This window comes from Coenobita brevimanus, chromosome 94 (assembly GCF_032717465.1).
Source record: "Coenobita brevimanus isolate Jiangsu-jjx chromosome 94, ASM3271746v2, whole genome shotgun sequence".
Classification (NCBI taxonomy): domain Eukaryota; kingdom Metazoa; phylum Arthropoda; class Malacostraca; order Decapoda; family Coenobitidae; genus Coenobita; species Coenobita brevimanus.
This window is the reverse complement of record NC_137047.1, coordinates 41141462-41160026: the sequence shown is the minus strand read 5'-3', so window position 1 is coordinate 41160026 and position 18565 is coordinate 41141462. Positions and strand designations below refer to the sequence as shown.

Sequence of the window (18565 nt, the reverse complement as noted above, 5' to 3'; positions counted from 1 at the left end):
GAATAAAAAAATAATAATCCATACACCTGATTACTGGTGTCCTCTGTTCATAAAATATCTGTAACAGTTAGACTTGAACAGCTGTAGGTTGAAGTTTGGAGGGAAACAACTCTGGGGAAGCGAGTTCCAATGAGATGCAGTTCGGGGAATGAAAGAAGTCTGATAGGCAGAAGTTCTGCAATATGGCTGAGTGACATTCCAGTCATGAGCGCTGCCAGATGCCCGTGTAGCACGAGGGAAGGCATGGACAGGTGGCACCATGGACGCAACTTCGTCTGAGCATTTGCTATAAAAATATCTGTAAAATAATGCAAGGGAGGCAACATTCCTCCTTACTTGTAGGGGAGGTAGTTTGTTAGTAATAGCAGGGTTATTAATAATTCTAACAGCTTTGTTCTGAATTTTGTCTAGTTGTTTTAATGCAACCTCTCCACATCCATTCCACAAGGGTGAGCAGTATTCAAGCTAAGAGCTCACATGACTTTTATAAATTACAGCAAACTGCTCGTCAGTGAAGAAGTTACGGACTCTGTACATTTTTGCCTTGTAAGTACAAACATAATCGTCCATTGATGATTGGGGTGGGTTGATGTGTGCCAGGGAAGAACAGAGGGTCTAACACTATGGAGTTTGTTGTGAACCTGTTGGTTCCACAAAGATTACCAAAGATCACGGAAGAGACGGGTTAGAAGAGGGAAACAATCAATGGCAGGAATGGGACGGAGGAAGGACCTAGAGGAGAAAGTAGCAGAAAGTGCCAGTGAGTCAGCTTTTTCATTACCTGTAATCCCACTATCTTTAGCAACCCAGCAGAAGCGAACTGATTTTTTTCGAACAGAAAGGTGGACCAGCTATGCCTGAATTTCGGTGATTAGACGATGAGAAGGCGTGCTGTGTAAGAAAGTGAACGAACTGAGAGAATCGGAGAAGATAACAAAGGTGGAGAAAGTGAACCTAAGAAGAGACTTCAGAGCAAAAATAGCATACAGTTCTGCAGCGAGGATACTTGCAATGGAGGGAAGTACTTTGGAAGGGGGAGTCTGGGAACACAACAGCTAACCCAACACCACGACAAAATTTTTAGCCAAAGATAAGTGTGGCAGAAACAGTACATATATTTTAGGAAAAGGGTGCAAAGGGTGTCTGAGGGACTTTGAAGAAGGAAGAAAAGAAGGGCAGACCACAACGGGAGGCAGACGCCAAGGTGGGAAAGGTAACTGGACGTAGTGGAGGAATAGGAGGAAAGGTAAAATCAATAGACTGAAGAGGGGTGGGGACCCGAAGGGGGAATGCAAGGAGATGGGAGACCGAGTGAAAAGAGCGTCGGAGAAGGCTGGGAGGACGGAGTAACTTACTTTTAGGAAACTGAGGATGTATATAGGTCCTGAGAATAGAACGACGGTAAGAGAGGTGGAAAATGCCTGATTCAGCCCAAAGACTTGTAGCAGGAGTTGACCCAAAACACTGATAGCTAAACGAAGACCAGTATGATGAACAGAATCAAGCACTGAAAGAGAGCGAGTGGAGGCAAAGGAGTAGACTTGGTAACCATAATCGAATTTGGAAAGAATACGGACGAAGTGTGACACGATCAGCACCCCATGAAAGGTGAGACAGGGTTTGCAGCAAACGATGACGATGCAAGTAGACGACTAATTGAGGGAAGATATATGCGCACTGCAGTTTAACCAAGAGTCAATTAAGAGGCCATGAAATGTGGTAGGAAATCGGAGGGGAAGAGGGATGCTAAACAAGTACTGAGAAGGCTGTAGTATGGTTTGCGAACAAATAAACGTTATTGCACGGGCCTTAGAGGTAGAAACACGAAAACCATGAGTTGTAGCCCATGTGGAGGCAGCATCGATGGCGGACCAAAGAAGGGATTGGACACGAGGCAGATCTGATTTTGCAGCAGAAGTAGGTAAATTATCAGCATATAAAGAGGCCGAAACAGATGGGGGTAGAAAAGAGACAATACCATTTACAGCTATAAGAAAATGGGTAGTAGTAGGGATGCAGCCTTGAGGGACACCTTCATGTTGGGGAAAGACACGAGGAAGCTGGTCTCTTAGATGGACATGAAAAGTCTGGAGGGAAAGAAAATTTTGAAGAAAGACACCCATGTTACCATGCAGACCAAGCAAATGGAGACAGGAAATAATATGGTATCTCCATGTCGTATTGCAGGCCTTTTCTAAATAAAATAAATGATGACGCTGACCCACTAGCAGAGTGAAAAAACAAAATGCATAAAATATTCGAGTTTGAGGAGAGGATCTAAGTTGCTGCATGCACAAAATTACTAGAACGTTTAGCCTGACGAAGGGTACAGTGGAAGGCGGCGGAAGGTAAGTGAAATATGAGAAAGCTACAAATCCGATCAGAGGTGGACTGTTTACGACGAAAATTTTTCCAGGCTGCACGTTTCACACGGAGGGATCGCTGACAAACAGGAGTTCACCAGGGAACGCATTTGGCAGTAGACGGCCGTGTATCAAGGGGAATGGCGGTGAGATCATCACTTAAGACCTAGAACAAAGATGGACAACATATATTGTGGAGACGAAAAAAAGGAAGGAGGAAGAGGGGACACTGTAAGGGAAGAAAATAACTCCCATTATGCAGCATGGAACTGCCAATTAAGGGGACGAGGGAGAGGACAGCAAGAGGCAAGGAGAGTTTGACAGGGAAGTGATCACTAAAAGGACTGTCTTCTAATATCAACCAATGAAAACTGAGAGATACCAAAGTTGGGCAATGAAACAGATCCAAACAAGAGAGGAAATGATTACGGAGATCAAAGTGAGTAGGAATGCCAGTGTTAAGGATAAAAAGGTCTTGAGAAGAAAGAAATCTTCCTCTAGTGTTGTTCTTAAAGTCACCCCACATGGAATGCCGGCAACCGAAGCCACCAAGAAGAAGAATCGGAGAGGAAAGGGAATGAAGGAACAAGACAACGTTACGAAAATCAAGAGGGGGAGAAGGAGAGAACTAGAGATCAATGATCCACCGACGTAGAAAGACAGAAACAGAAGTATGAGGGATAGAAGAAGAAACAGAAAGAGGTTCAAAAGGGACATCATCGCGATATGGAGGGCAGTGTCATATGAGAGAGGAGATCCAAGAAAAGTACTGCCAGGAGCAGGAACCAGCAAGTATGAAGAAATGTTTCTTGAAGAGAGATAAGAAGAGGATTGTGGGAGGAAATAAAACAAATGTTTGTAAGATGGATGCGGAAGTCTCTAATACTCCACTGAAAAAGTGCCATGACTTTGAAGAATCAAGTGTGAGAGGAGGACAGAGATTGTTTACGGTGTTGAGGAAGAAAGTATCCAAGTGGCATCAGTAAATCAAGAACTAAGGAAAAGATCGGAGAAGATAGGAAGGGCATAGTGATCATAGAGGAAGTGGGTGGCTGGATATAGGAGGAGTGAGCAACAGAAGAGAGGTGAAAAAGAGATGCAGGTGAGGTAGAACGGATGGGAGGGGAAGGTTCAGGAGAAGTAGGAGGAATGGGAGTAGGAGAGAGTGGGGAAAGGGGGAAAAGTGTTTCTGCAGTGACAAGGGTTGGCAAGGAAAAAGTACAGTGAAGATAATTGATGATACTTTGCAGGGATTCTGCTTCCATAGGAGAGACAGAGGTTGGGTGTGAGCTGGTGACATAGCATTATGGCGATGTTTGGAGGATGAAGAATACTGGATAGGCTGGACAGTAAATGAAGGGGGAGAGGATTTAACGGCACGTTTATGCTTGTTGGATCGGAGAGAAGGAAAGAGAGGAGAACAACGGGAGTATACTGTAGAAGGTGGTGGAGTGGAGGAAGTAGAACGTACAAGAGAGGGAAAAGAGGAAGAGGAATCAGGAAAAGAGGCAAGATCAGTGAAAGAATTTGTGAGAGGTACAGAAGTAGACACTGGATGAGCTGGGAACCTTCGATATAGGAATGGGTCAGGCTACGTGTGCATATGAGATGCCAGAGGAGTACCTCATGCGACGTGCTTGTCGATGGACTTCTCGCAGGATAAGACCTGTATACCATCGGATATGGGACACTTCAGCATCAAAAATATAAGTAGCTCATTCTGTGTAGAAGGCTGTATGATGTCCCCCGCAGTTCGGGCAGGACTGGAAGGTTGATTCACATGTGCACGCAGAGTGCGCAGGCTGTGAGCAGTTGGGGCAGACAGCCTATGATTGGCAGTATTTTGCTGGATGGCCAAAACTCCAGCAAGAAGTACATTGACGTGGATGAGGAACGTATTCTTTAACAGAGACGACTGTGCCTCTGATGATAACGGAACTGGGAAGATCTCGAGATTTAAGTACAATCTTGGCAAGGTTGGTTGGTTGTTGGCCGTGTCCTCGGGGAGGGATTGTGTAACAATGAAATGAAAGAGTCTGGTGGCTTTGTTCAAAAAGAATGAGTCTGATATCTTCTGAGCAAACAATAAAGTTTCTATTGCCAAAAAGCAAGAAAGAGGGAAGACAAACAGTGCCTGTGACTGAATTTAACTGTATATCTGGAGAGACTGAGATCGGATTGCCTGAAGGGTCAATTAAAGATATGGGTTTTTCGGCTTCAGCTGTATTTTGTGCTTTGAGGAGACGAAAGCCATTCTGTATTACAGTGAATGTAATACTTGAGCCTACCTGTCGTAACAGTGAGAGGCGAAGCGAGGGATCATCTATTTGGGAAATTATGATGAAATATTGAGACCAGGTAGGGGGTCCAAAATGAGATGTGGTCAAGACAGGGTTAGTGAGTGAGGAAGGAGTATGAGGACGGGACGAGGAACCCGAAGAAACAGGACGGGTGGATGGAGGAGGGGGCAGAGACAGATAAGGTTCAAAAGTTACATTAAAACATGAACAGGTGGACAGATTTGTACACGGAAGAGACCGGGAGGCGAGAGATGGCGTAGTTAAGCAGGATGCAACAGGTTGAGAAACAGTGAAAAGAGCCAGAGAAGCATCAGGAAGAGATGCCAGGGTAGCCATGGGGTGAAAACATTGGCAGAACCGGGGAAGGGGGAACCAAAAACAATTTCCATAATTTTCTTTGGGAAGGAAAAGACTCAGAATGGCTGCTGAAATGAAAAGATTGTTTGAATGGAACCCGGAGTCTAGAGGCCTGGCCAACGACCTAAGTGGGATACAAGCTCCAAGCACGCATTCCCTGCCCTACCCAAGAGGAATAGGAACACCGTGTGGGAAAGCAAAGTCTCCCAGCACAATGATGGGCCAATGGCCGAGAGTCCAACCACCATGCAACAGCAACCCCGGATCCGAAAGCAGCAGCTCAGCAGCAGTTCTGCCTCCGTAGAGGTCCACCTCCACAGAGGTCCACACACTAAGGTGGTGCCGAACCACCATGATCCCTACAACTGGTCAGACTAATAGCCAACGGGCAAATCCTAATCTTTCCTGTTGCAGCTTACTATAGATCATTGATGGAAATTACGATGAGTGAGGAAAACTCCACTATATTTAAAGTCAAAGACAGAAGAGAAAGAATAGGAAAAAATGGAAGGAAGAAGCAACGGTAGAAGAAAAGAGAATTGTAAAATTAGTTACAGCCGTGACAGAGACCCAGGAGGGGAGAGAGGTCAGGACAGAGTGGAGACATAAGTGCGGCATCCATCTTGTAACCAAACTTCCACACACAGTGGAGTTCATTAAGGTACCCTGCTATGGCTCCCCCACACATCGTCCCAATCGACGTCTCCGAATACCCCCCCGCCCCTCACGACAGCAAAGAGCAAAGAAACGAGTGGGACCTGGGACACGAAAAATATTTTGTGTCCCAGTGTAATTGGAACCGACTATATTTAAAGGTATTTGCAGTTTATCTTGGCAGTAAGCCACTAATTTTTCAGTGAATCCGAGGTGTAATAGATTTACTATTCAACGCATACTGAAGTCAGTGGCGTTAATGCGGAAGCCCTATTTCCAGCATGTAGTTTTGCAATTGCTACTGATCATATTTTCATCGGATCACACCTGCCGGTAACAGAACTCACAATATTACTCAACTAAAAGCCCGTAAGGCAACTACGAAAAGAATTAAAATTGCAGCTAACAATTTCTGCTACGTATTCAAAGTGATTGCAGTAAATTTTACTCTGCATTTTAACAGCTAATAATGTATTTATACCTTTTCTCAGATACAAACCAATGAAAAAGCAATATATCCCAACTGCGACCGATAGACTCGGCAGCATGTCTGACCTAAAAATAAAGCTATGTGCAACATACCTGCTTAACTGAACGCCAGTGACACTGCAGAGCATCTGGTCTACATGAGACATATCTGCAGCCTATCTTAAATGCTTGACATAATTCGGCAACGTATCTGAACTGAGATGTTAATTCAGGTCTCCTTGGACTAATGAGGACTGGTGGAGACCGGTGGGTGCGAAAAACTGGGAGGATAGTGAGTAGTTGATTTGTTTTCGCCTGGTGTAACTGAGCCACTCCCACAACATGAATACTAGGTCGTGTTTACCTGGAGTTTCTTAAGCCTTTGCCAGGACACAGTCCTCCTGTCTGACAACAGGAAGACGTCATTTAAGGTTAACCCGCTATTTTCGGATGAGGGTAATCCACTACCTTCTCTTCTGCCCAAATATATATATATATATATATATATATATATATATATATATATATATATATATATATATATATAATCCCATGTCACACTTTTATTACTCTTCGTCCTTTCTCTCCCTCTCCCCTTCATGCTTCCGTCCTTCCTCCTTCACTATTTTTCTCCACTTGTCTCCTTCCTGCATTACGCTGTATCTTCTCACCTTCTTCCTTCCAACTCGCTTCTCAATTGCTCTTTTACTTCTTTATTTCTCCTCCACTTGCGCTTCTCCTATCAAGTCCCTCGCTTACTCTAAACTGTCTACCTTTTTTTTCTAATACCCTATTTATTTATTGTATATTTACATCATTCCACTCATAATGGTTTGTTTTATTGCTCGTCGCACCATTCTCCACCTTTCTTCAATTTCTCTCTCTCTCTCTCTCTCTAAAAGACACTAAATCTACCTCTGGAACGAAATTAGAATGATAAACTCAATGAAAAATAACCTGGATGAAGAACCGCAGTTAACTGTTTGATGCACAGTAATTAACCCTCTATTAACCCTCCAATGTCCACTGATTAACAATGAAACACAAATATGGGTTTAGAACAATTGATCCTTCCCGTGTACACTATTGAACCCACTAGAACACAGTACTCAGCCCTCTGAACCATACTAATCCACACTAATTATACATATGAACACTAATTAACCTTTGAACAACTCTAATGAGCCTTGCCGAGCCCATCAATAAACAGTAAGAAGCACAGTAATTAACCTTCTGTACTACATTGGTGAACCCTCCATAGCAGATAACTCATTAATCTTACCACCTGGAATACCTTAATTAACTCTCTGGGGGCAAACTAATTAGCCTTCTGGAGTCCATTAAGTAACCCTTTGCAGCATATTAGTTATCACCCGAAAACATGTTAAAACCTCTCACGCAAAATGATTATCCCTGTGAAGCAGGAAAATATACCACAGATCTTTTATTAACCTTCCTGTGTGCAAAAATTAATTCTCGCGAGCATCTCTGGAGCACACTAACATAATTAACCCCATGATGCTCAGCACTTAACCCTTTGGAGCACAGTAAAACCCCAGCTCACCTACTCATTGACAGGATGCAGCGTCAAACACTTCATGGCTGCCTTCCCTTCCAGGTGGACTCAGAGGCTGCTATTGCGAGAGGTCTATTGCGATTGACAAGGTGAATTTCCCACTTCTTTCCCTTCTCTCCTCCTAATTCTTCCTTGACCAGGGCCTCTCTCCCACCTTCTCTTCCCTCTCCCTCCCCGCTGTGAGGGTGGTGGAATGGGGAGGGGAGGGTGGTGGTGGAGGTAAGAGGGGGAGAAAGTGAGACAGTTGAACGCCTGGATAATTAAGGCATAACTGTGCATAGCGTTTCAGTGTTTAGTAGTCCACACAAAAAACGCCCATCAGGACTGGTAGTTCATACAATACCAGGATTCGCAGTTCACACAACACCAGGATTCGCAGTTCACGCATCAGGACTCGTAGTTCACACAACATCAGGACTCGCAGTTCACACAACATCAGGATTCACAGTTCACACAATATCAGGACTCGCATTTCGCACATCAGGACTCATAGTTCACTCAGTATTAGGACTCACAGTTCGCACAACAAATGCCATAAGGAATCGCAGTTCACACAATATCAGGATTTGCATTTCGCACATAAGGACTCATAGTTCGCACAGTGCCATAAAGACTAGCAGTTCACACAACGGCAGAACTCGCAGTCCGCGCAACAGATGCCATCAGGACCACGTAGTCCACATAACAGACAGCAACAAATTCCTTCACGTGACATCATCTGGCTACCAATGCTGACCATCGATGCCAGGATATGCAGATGAATTTAATGAGAAAAATAACGTAATGAAAAACAAGAAGGCATGAAAAGGTGATGCAACATGACAAGAGCTAATCGTTTGAAATCATACGGCGGGAAGACATACGCTGTTAAGGTGAAGCGAAAATTTAACAAAGTGAAATGGGAAAATGAAGTAATGTAAGATGAAGGAAGAGGTGACATGAAATGACATGAAGTAATTAGATCAAGTGGTTAGGAATATGAAATTAAAGGACAGTGTGTAGTGACAATTAACTGGGGTAAAGAAAAAATGTGTAACATGACAAAACAAAGTGACATGAGGCAACGACAGATGATAAAGAAATATTAAGTTATGCTCTCTTCACCTTATTACATCATGCGATTCAGAGGGCGAGCGAGGCCGGTCTGCCTTGCCTTTTAGATCGGGATTGAGTAACTTAGCCCCAGGTTCCTACGACCCTGATAGGCCAAATAATGAGTGATAGACAAAACATTACGGTGCTAGTCAGGAAGAAGAGCTATGGAAATTATGTACTCGTAACATTGTCTTTTTCCACAATTGTGAGGTAGGATTTTTTTTTTTTTAAGTATGGTGCTTATCACGAAGAAGTGCTATGCAAAGGATGTAGATTCACTGCGTTTCTTATTCTGCCACTGACTTGTAGCAAAAGATTACACGTAACACTAGAAAAGGATGCCAGCCACTAAGAAATGGTTTGCTGTTCCTTGAAATAAGATGCAGAAGGGACAGCAATTTGGGCCAGGTTAAGTATAGAGAATATTTTGTGGATGTGACCTGCCTGCCATCATGAACATCAGCAGCGGGAGCAGGAACACAGGAGCAAAGTGAGAGTTAAGTAAAGTAGCACGATGTGAAAGGAAGTATGGGAATGAGATGTGAAATTAAGTAGGGGAAGTAGCACTATGTGAAATATGGAAAATGTAATAAAGTAATGAAGTGAGGAGACAATAAGTTAATAAGGATGAGATCACAAGGTGAGTTAGGTGATGTAACAAGATGTGAAATGAACATGAGATATGAGATGAAATGACAGTGAAGTGAGGAAAATGTAGTACAGCGATATAAAGCAAAGCGACATGAAGTGAAGTGACAGGACACAAGGAGAGATAAAATGAGTCAAGAGGTGTGAGTGACGTACCTGCCATCAAGAGGGTCAGTGGCAGCGGCAGCACGACACGGCGGCTCAGTGGTGGTGGTGGTGGTAGTACTTCCTCTGCCATCAGTCCTAAAAAGATAACAATGACCTTGATCACGCCATCGGTATTGATATTATTATTGCTACTACTACTACTACTACTACTACAACTGCTGCTGCTGCTGCTACTGCTACTACCGCTAGAACTGTTGCTACTGTTGCTGCTGCTATTATTTATTTATTTATTTATTATTATTATTATTTTGTCGTCGTCGTTAATGGCATAGCAGTAGTAATTATAATTTTCGCACGAGCATGGGGAGAGACTGGAATTGGTGAGAGGGTTCAAATACCTGGGTTCAATGATAGAAAAGAGAGGAAAATGTGCAAAAGAAGTGGAAAGTAGAGTGACGCAAGGAAGGAAAGTAGCTGGTGCTATGATGGCCTTGCTAAGAAACAGAGGCTTAAGTGCTGCGGCTGTGCAAGGCTTACATGAAAGAGTGTTAGCAGTAACTTTAACATACGGATGTTGAGACTATGGTGTGGCATGAAAATGAAAAGTCAAGAGCAAGAGCAGTGGAGATGGGACAACTGAGGAATGTATGTGGAGTTCAGAGAGTGAATAGGATGCGGAATAATGTGATACGTGAAGGATGCGGAGTAAGGAGGTCTGTGGACACCAGAACTGAAGAGAGTGTACTGAGATGGTATGGTCATGTGGAGAGAATGGATGACAATAGAGTGGTGAAAAAAGGTATATCTGAGCGAATTTGAAAAAAGGAGTAGGCGAGGTAGGCAATGAAGGTGGAGGGTTATGGTGGATGAGTGTATGAGGAAGAGAGGTATGGAAGCTGGTGAGGCTAGGAAACTGGCATGAAATCGAGCTGGCTGGATGATTTTTGTGCGGAGAAATGCATGACCAGGGATTTGGCATCCCTTTTTAACGTGACAGCGTTCGGAACACCTATCTTTCAGATAGGTATACGCGAAGCTACAGAACGTGGTGAAATATTTTGGCCTATCAGATGGAGCCAGGATTGCAAGGGCTTGAATGATGAGTGAATGGAAGCGTGGCCCATTGAATTAGGGCAAACTTTGGCTTTATGGACGTTGCTACTCTTCATCCTGCCCTAGAATGGGAAAGGAGGTGCAGACGATGATGATGATGATAATGAATAAAGTAGCCACATAAATTTTTTGAGGGTACAGATGATGATGATAATAATAATAATAATAATAATAATAATAATAATAATAATAAAAATAATCTCATATTTCGCAAGAACAAAGGCTCACCCCATAAAGGCTTGTCATAGTGGAAGTACCACAAGAGCAACAGTGTAAAATATCGCCTAATGAAACACGATCAAATTAGGCGAGCGCAAAATGGCTGGGCGACGGGAAATTATTGGAACCAGGTATCTGAAGTTCTGAAACTCTGACATCGAGCACTAAACTCTTTCAATGCACCCACGCGTTCCAAGACTCCACCCAGCATTAAGCTTTGTAATCAGCAAATTTATTAAAAACCTTCAGTCTTTTGGCGCAGTTTTGATTTTAACGTTGTTATCTCGAGGCGACTTTATTCAAGGATAGGAAGCATCATTTGTTGAGGTAAAGTTCATTAATCCCTTCAGCCCGATTTCCTTTTTAAATAATCCCGTCATTACTACACTGACTCCTTCAGTAGCAGAGATCTATCATAAGTTAAATGTAATCATCTAATGGTAGCAAGTTGAGAGAGAGAGAGAGAGAGAGAGAGAGAGAGAGAGAGAGAGAGAGAGAGAGAGAGAGAGAGAACCCTAGTAGTGAAGGGCATGACAGTGGCTGTATTTAAGCCAGTTAATTAGTAAGTATCTCCTAAGCTGGATAAAATCACCAGGAAGTGGGAATAATTAACCAAAAACACCTTACCTGATGCAAGTGGTTAAAATCTGACTCGATACCACTGCAATCACGGGTCTGAAGAATTTACGTTTTTTTCCTGTTTTCTTTTTATCTTGTTTTCCTTTCATTTTTTACGGATACGTGATTAGGCTGCGATACGACCTGGGTGGCAAAAATGTTATGCTAGGTTTGGGCAAAGCTTAAAAAGAAAGAAAAAAATAAAAAACGCGAGATAATTTTTCTCTTTGGTAATCATGCCTGGAATGCGAACTACCTCCTCATGATTTGTGTTTCCTTTCTTTCTTTCTTCACTGAGTTTTGTTTTTATCTTTAAGAAAACCAAACTTAATGAGCAATTAATTACTTAACAAGTATAATATAGATAATTTTTCTGAAACCATTTCCGCAAAAACAAACCAGCATCCTAAAACTGGACTATTTTATTTTCTGTTATTTGCAACTGAGGAACAAATTTAACCAGTCGTAAATTGCCTTAAGTATCTACTACGTGAGCCCCAAACAACAAGTAAGTGGTAAAATCAACACCGACCCAACTTACCGAAAATTTAAACGATAGCTGCGGCCAGGCCATGTTGTTCAGCGAATTAGAACCCCGAGGAAGTATCGGAATCAGTGAGGTATATTTCTATGCTCTCCAGTTCGGTGTTTCTCCTAAGCTGAATTGCAAAGTATGAATGATGAACTACAGTAACGCGTTGTGGTAGTGAAGGGGCTTATTACCTGGGGAAGCTAGATTATCAGGGAAAATGCTGATTGGTTTCTCGAGGATGAATCCGACAAACTAATTACAACAAATTATTTGGCTACAACTCGAAGGATTATTTTAGCCCGAGCAACGAGAATTCGGATTTCCTACTCCTCCTGAGCCTTCTGTATCATCATTATACATTATAGTTAACAAAATATGAAAGAACATATTCTTACTGTATAATTATGGATACATTCATTATTCGCTGCTACCTGCTTCATCGGACTAGCAGCGGAAAACAGAAAACATCTCTTTATACTGGCATGCAGTCCACTACAATACATTTACCAATCACCCGCTTGAGGATAAATCTCTTAAAATGATCATAAGAGTTAATTCTGTTTACAACACTAAACGTATGAAATATGTGCATATGTTGATCTTGCTAACGGGCATTATCCCACTACCAGAGAGAGAGAGAGAGAGAGAATGGATGAATGCCAAGTATAGAGATTATATATATATATATATATATATATATATATATATATATATATATATATATATATATATATATATATATATATATATATATATATATATATATATATATATATATATATATATATATATATATATATATATATATATATATATATATATATATATATATATATATATATATATATATATATATATATATATATATATATATATATATATGTATATATATATATATATATATATATATATATATATATATATATATATATATATATATATATATATGTAAAACAAACATAAATACCGGAATAACATATTATACACATGTAATATATATTTATAAATATATATACAATATATGTAATACATATAGAGGAGTAGACTGTAGCACCAGTCGAGCAGGGCAGTACTGCAGAGGTGGATGGAAAGCTGATGACAGGGAGTGCTGGAGCTCCCGTTTCATCAGCCCTCAGGACTAGTTCCTGACCATCCCCCTTTGCTGAACTTTTTCAGTGTCTCAGCATGCTCTCCAGTACAAATTTCTCTAACTATCTTCACCAAACTACATGCACAGTACACACTACACTTCCTATTCAAAATTTACCAAAAATGGCGTCGTTTTATCAAGCCTCGGAGTCCCCAGGGGGGGGGACCATAAATGCCCCCACCATCTGCCCCTCTCCCGGTGACGACTCAAGGTGCCTGGAACCACTGTCTGACTCTCTTCTTCTTCTTCATTTCTGCAACATTCGCGGCCTTTCTTCTAACTTTCGCTCTGTTGAGCACCACCTCTCCTCCTCTAAACCTCACCTTCTTTTTCTAACGGAGACTCAGCTGTCTGAGGCAACTGACAGTAAACCCTTTTCTGTATCCTCCTACTTTCTCTATACTCATTTCAAAGCCAAAGGTGGCTGTTGTGTATATATATATGCAACGACTTATCTTGCTCTCGTGTTCCTGAACTTGATTCTTCTGAATTCTCCACACTCTGGCTTCGGCTTTCCTGTCATTCTCTGACTAAATATATCTGTGCTGTTTACTTATCCCCTAATTCTACTGACTATCAAAAATTCTTCGACTATCTTACTTCTACGATGGAAAACATTCTATCCATTTCTCCTTTCTCTGAAATCTCCATTCTTGGAGATTTCAATGTTCACCACCACCTTTGGCTCTCCTCTCCTTTCACGGATCCACCTGGTGAACAAGCCTACATCTTTTCTATCCTTAATGACCTAGAGCAGCTTGTACAGCACCCTACCCGTATCCCTGACCGCCTTGGAGAGAGCTCCAACATACTTGACCTCTTCCTCGCAACTAATCCTTCTGCTTACTCTGTTAATCTTTTCTCTCCGTTGGGCTCTTCCGATCACAACCTTATTACCTTAACCTGTCCTATCACTCCGGTACGGCCTGTGGACCCTCCAGGGAAACGTCGTCTGTGGCATTTTGGAGCCGCAGACTGGGAGGCCCTCAGGCAGTACTTCTTTGATTTTCCCTGGAATGATTATTGCTTCCATGGCCGTGAGCCATCTCAGTGTGCCTTGTGCATTACGGAGGTTATTCTCTTGGGCATGGAAGCATACATTCCTTTCTCATATCCTTTGACTAACGCAAGAAAGCCTTGGTTTAATCACGCTTGTTCTAATGCTGTCCGCAACAAGGAGAGGGCCTACAAAAGGTACCGGAGCCAACCCACCCCCGAATCACATCATCTTTACGTTTCTGCCCGGAATCGTGCTAAGTCTGTTCTTCGCTCTGCTAAAAATAATTTCATCCATACTAAATGCTCTCAACTCTCCAACTCGAATTCTTCCCGCTCCTTCTGGCATCTTGCCAAAAATCTTTCTAACAACTTTACCTCATCATCCTTCCCTCCTCTTTTCTACTCTGATGGTTCTGTAGCTATTTCTTCTACTGATAAAGCAGATCTCTTCACACAGACTTTCTCCTCCAATTCTACCTTAGACGATTCCGGTGCTGTTCCTCCATCACTTCCCCCCTCTGACTTCCTCATGGCTGACATTAAAATTTCTTCAGTTGATGTATTTTCTGCCATCACTGGCCTCAGTACTAACAAGGCATATGGGACTGATGGGGTCCCTCCTGTTGTTCTCAAGAACTGTACTTCTGTGCTTACACCCTACCTAGGCAAACTCTTTCGTCTTTGTCTGTCAACTTGTACCTTTCCTTCTTGCTGGAAGTTTGCTCTCATTCAGCCAGTCCCAAAGAAGGGTGACCACTCCCAACCCTCCAACTATCGTCCAATTGCTTTAACGTCCTGTATTTCAAAAGTTTTCGAGTCAATTCTTAATAGAAAAATTTTAAAGCATCTTTCCTATCACAACCTTCTTTCCGATTGTCAGTATGGGTACCGTCAGGGACGCTCCACTGGCGATCTTCTCACCTACCTTTCAGACTCCTGGTCATCCTCCTATCGGGACTTTGGCGAAAGCTTTGCCATTGCACTTGACATCTCAAAGGCTTTCGATCGAGTCTGGCATAAATCTTTAATTTCCAAACTGCCCTCCTACGGTTTCTATCCTTCTATCTGTGCCTTCATCGCTAGCTTCCTTTCTGGTCGTTCTATAGCCGCTGTTGTAGACGGCCATCGTTCTTCTCCTAGATCTATCAACAGTGGTGTTCCTCAGGGCTCTGTCCTATCACCAACTCTCTTCCTTTTATTCATCAATGATCTTCTAAGCTGTACATCTAACCCTATCCACTCATACGCTGATGACTCCACCCTTCACCTTTCCATTCGGTTCCCGCAACGCCCATCTCAACAGTTACTTCAAGAAACAAGGGATGAGGCTATGGCACACCTAATGTCTGACTTGGCTCGTATCTCTGACTGGGGTAAAAATAATATGGTTGTCTTTAATGCATCTAAGACTCAGTTCTTACACCTATCAATCAATCAATCAATTGATTGATTGATTGATTAATGCATCTAAGACTCAGTTCTTACACCTATCAACCCGACAAAATCTTCCACGGGTATACCCACTAATGTTTAATAATATTCAGCTTAATCCTGCATCATCCTTGAACATGCTTGGGGTTTCATTTACTCGGGACTTATCTTGGAAAGATCATATTACATCTCTTGTAAAATCTGCTTCCAAGAGATTGGGTGTGCTAAGCCGACTCTGCTCTTTCTTTACCCCTGCACAATTGTTGACTCTATACAGGGGTTTTATCCGCCCCTGTGTGGAGTACAACTCTCATGTGTGGGGAGGCTCTCCACATACAGCTCTTCTCAATAGGGTGGAGTCAAAGGCTTTTCATCTCATTAACTCTCCTCTTACTGACTCCCTTCAACCTCTGTCTCTTCGCCGCACTGTTGCATCTTTATCTTTTTTCTATCGCTACTTTAATGGTCACTGCTCCTCTGAACTGTCTGCTTGCATTCCTCCACCTCTACGACGGGCGCCTAGCACCCGTCTGGCAGCAAACTCTCATCCTTTTTCTGTCCAACTCTCTAATGCAAGAGTTAACCGTTACTCCCAGTCTTTCATTTATGCAACAGGTCAGCTCTGGAACTGTCTCCCTCTGTCTGTATTTCCTGCTGCCTATGATCTCCAGTCTTTCAAACGCAGTGTGTCCAGGCATCTCAAAATGATCGGATCTTGAATTTGGCTCTATATTGTATTTTGTTTTTCTCTTGGAGGGAACTGTAATCTGCGGGCTCATGGCCTTTGGTTCCTTCTTCCTCGCATAAAAAAAAAGAAAAAAAAAAATTTTCTCTCTCTCACTCTCTCTCTCTCTATATATATATGGAGCCTCTGTGGTACAGTGGTAGAGTGTGCTTTTTGTACACCGGTGAGCCAGGGCTCGCGACCCGCCAGGGTAATAAACTCTGGGAGTGTTCACCCGGCCACGTACTGCATTGGCGGACACAAGGCGTGCTGTGGTTGAACCAGTGTCGCTTACTATAAAGTATGCTTGCACCCATTCGGCTTGTGCGGGCCGATTACACTTGGTTCACAGACTACACACACATCCAAAGCCACTCCAACACTATAATTACACTTACAAACACTTCTCACCCTACATACAATCTCTATGAGTACCAGACAGCCTAAGCCACTTGGTAGTGATACATGGGCTGTATCGTGCCGACTTCGGTCGAGATAGGCCTGTCCTGCAGTGGATACTCAAACGGCTGATGATGATGATGATGATGGCGATGATTTGTGCGAGGGACTCTGCTGGACGGGTGCCAGGCTCACCACCCTCCGCCTATCGGCTCATAGTCGCGAAGCTTATAGGTCCCCCCGGGGGTTCCCTTCTTTATTAAGTGCTGAAAATGCCCACCTCCGTCCCATGTTGTAGACTCGGAGAGCGAATGGGTTAAACATTATATATATATATATATATATATATATATATATATATATATATATATATATATATATATATATATATATATATATATATATATATATATATATATATATATATATATATATATATATATATATATATATATGTATATATATATATATATATATATATATATATATATATATATATATATATATTATATATATTATATATATATATATATATATATATATATATATATATATATATATATATATATATATATTATATATCTATATATATATATATATATATATATGTATATATATATATATATATATATATATATATATATATATATATATATATATATATATATATATATATTATATATATATTATATATATATATATATATATATATATATATATATATATATATTATATATATATTATATATATATATATATATATATATATAATATATATATTATATATATTATATATATTATATATATATATATATATATATATATATATATATATATATATATATATTATATATATATATATATATATATATATATATATATATATATATATATATATATATATATATATATATATATATATATATATATATATATATATATATATATATATATATATATATATATATATATATATATATATATATATATATATATATATATATATATATATATATATATATATATATATTATATATATATATATATATATATATATATATATATATATATATATATATATATATATATATATATATATATATATATATATATATATGAATGTTCCATACTGACAAATGCATTCTATAGGGAGGTTAAGAAAAACACAATATTCACATCGATGAGGATAATCACTTGCCCACTTGGAAGGAGGCACAAATTAGACACAAAGGTTTTACGAGTAAACTTTGTGAATGTGTGTTTAGGCCTAAGTGCGAATGAACCGTGAGGTGTTGGGTCATCAGCATATGAGTGAATGGAATTATAGGTGACAGATAAGAGATCATTAACGTGATTTAGGAACAGGGTTGGAGCATGATTCTTGTTTCACGCCGACCTTAATCGAGTGGAAATACGAATATATATCATCTACTTTTACTCCTATCTTTCTGTCTCAGATTTGAAGAAATCAGTGGAACAAAAGATGATAGGCCAAAGCAAGGAGGTGTGGAGGGTAGGGAACGGTGCCGCACTCTGTCAAAAGCTCTAGAAATTTCAAGGCCTACTGCATGAGTTTCTCCATGTTAGTAAATTGATTGACGGATGGTCTGAATCAGGAATGAACAAGACAAAAATGAAACTATCAAAAAGGGATCCAACATGTGGACTATGGTGTACAGGAAACCATTAGGCTTGCCACTCAGTACAGAGTCATCCACAGACAGAAGGAATAGGAGAGAATAAAGGAAAGAAAGACAGAAGAGAGAGTGTAAAGTCACCCGTAGGCAGATGGACGAGGATAGAATGAAGGAA

The 18565-nt window shown here is 40.8% G+C and overlaps 2 protein-coding genes across 2 annotated transcripts in view; both read right to left on the bottom strand.

Moving 5' to 3' along the window:
• LOC145412895 (uncharacterized) overlaps positions 1-5374 on the bottom strand; it is a 132269-nt gene extending 126895 nt beyond the window's left edge. The window contains exon 1 of the mRNA XM_080282692.1: positions 5187-5374. Within this exon, the coding sequence (XP_080138818.1) occupies positions 5187-5374 (188 nt within the window). The remainder of the gene's footprint in view (positions 1-5186) is intronic.
• A 613-nt stretch (positions 5375-5987) lies between these two features.
• Positions 5988-18565, bottom strand: part of LOC145412894 (uncharacterized) — a 48662-nt gene continuing 36084 nt past the window's right edge. Inside the window, exons 3-4 of the mRNA XM_080282691.1 lie at positions 9618-9704; positions 5988-6001 (exon numbers count right to left, since the gene is read on the bottom strand). Of these exons, the coding sequence (XP_080138817.1) occupies positions 5988-6001; positions 9618-9704 (101 nt within the window). The remainder of the gene's footprint in view (positions 6002-9617; positions 9705-18565) is intronic.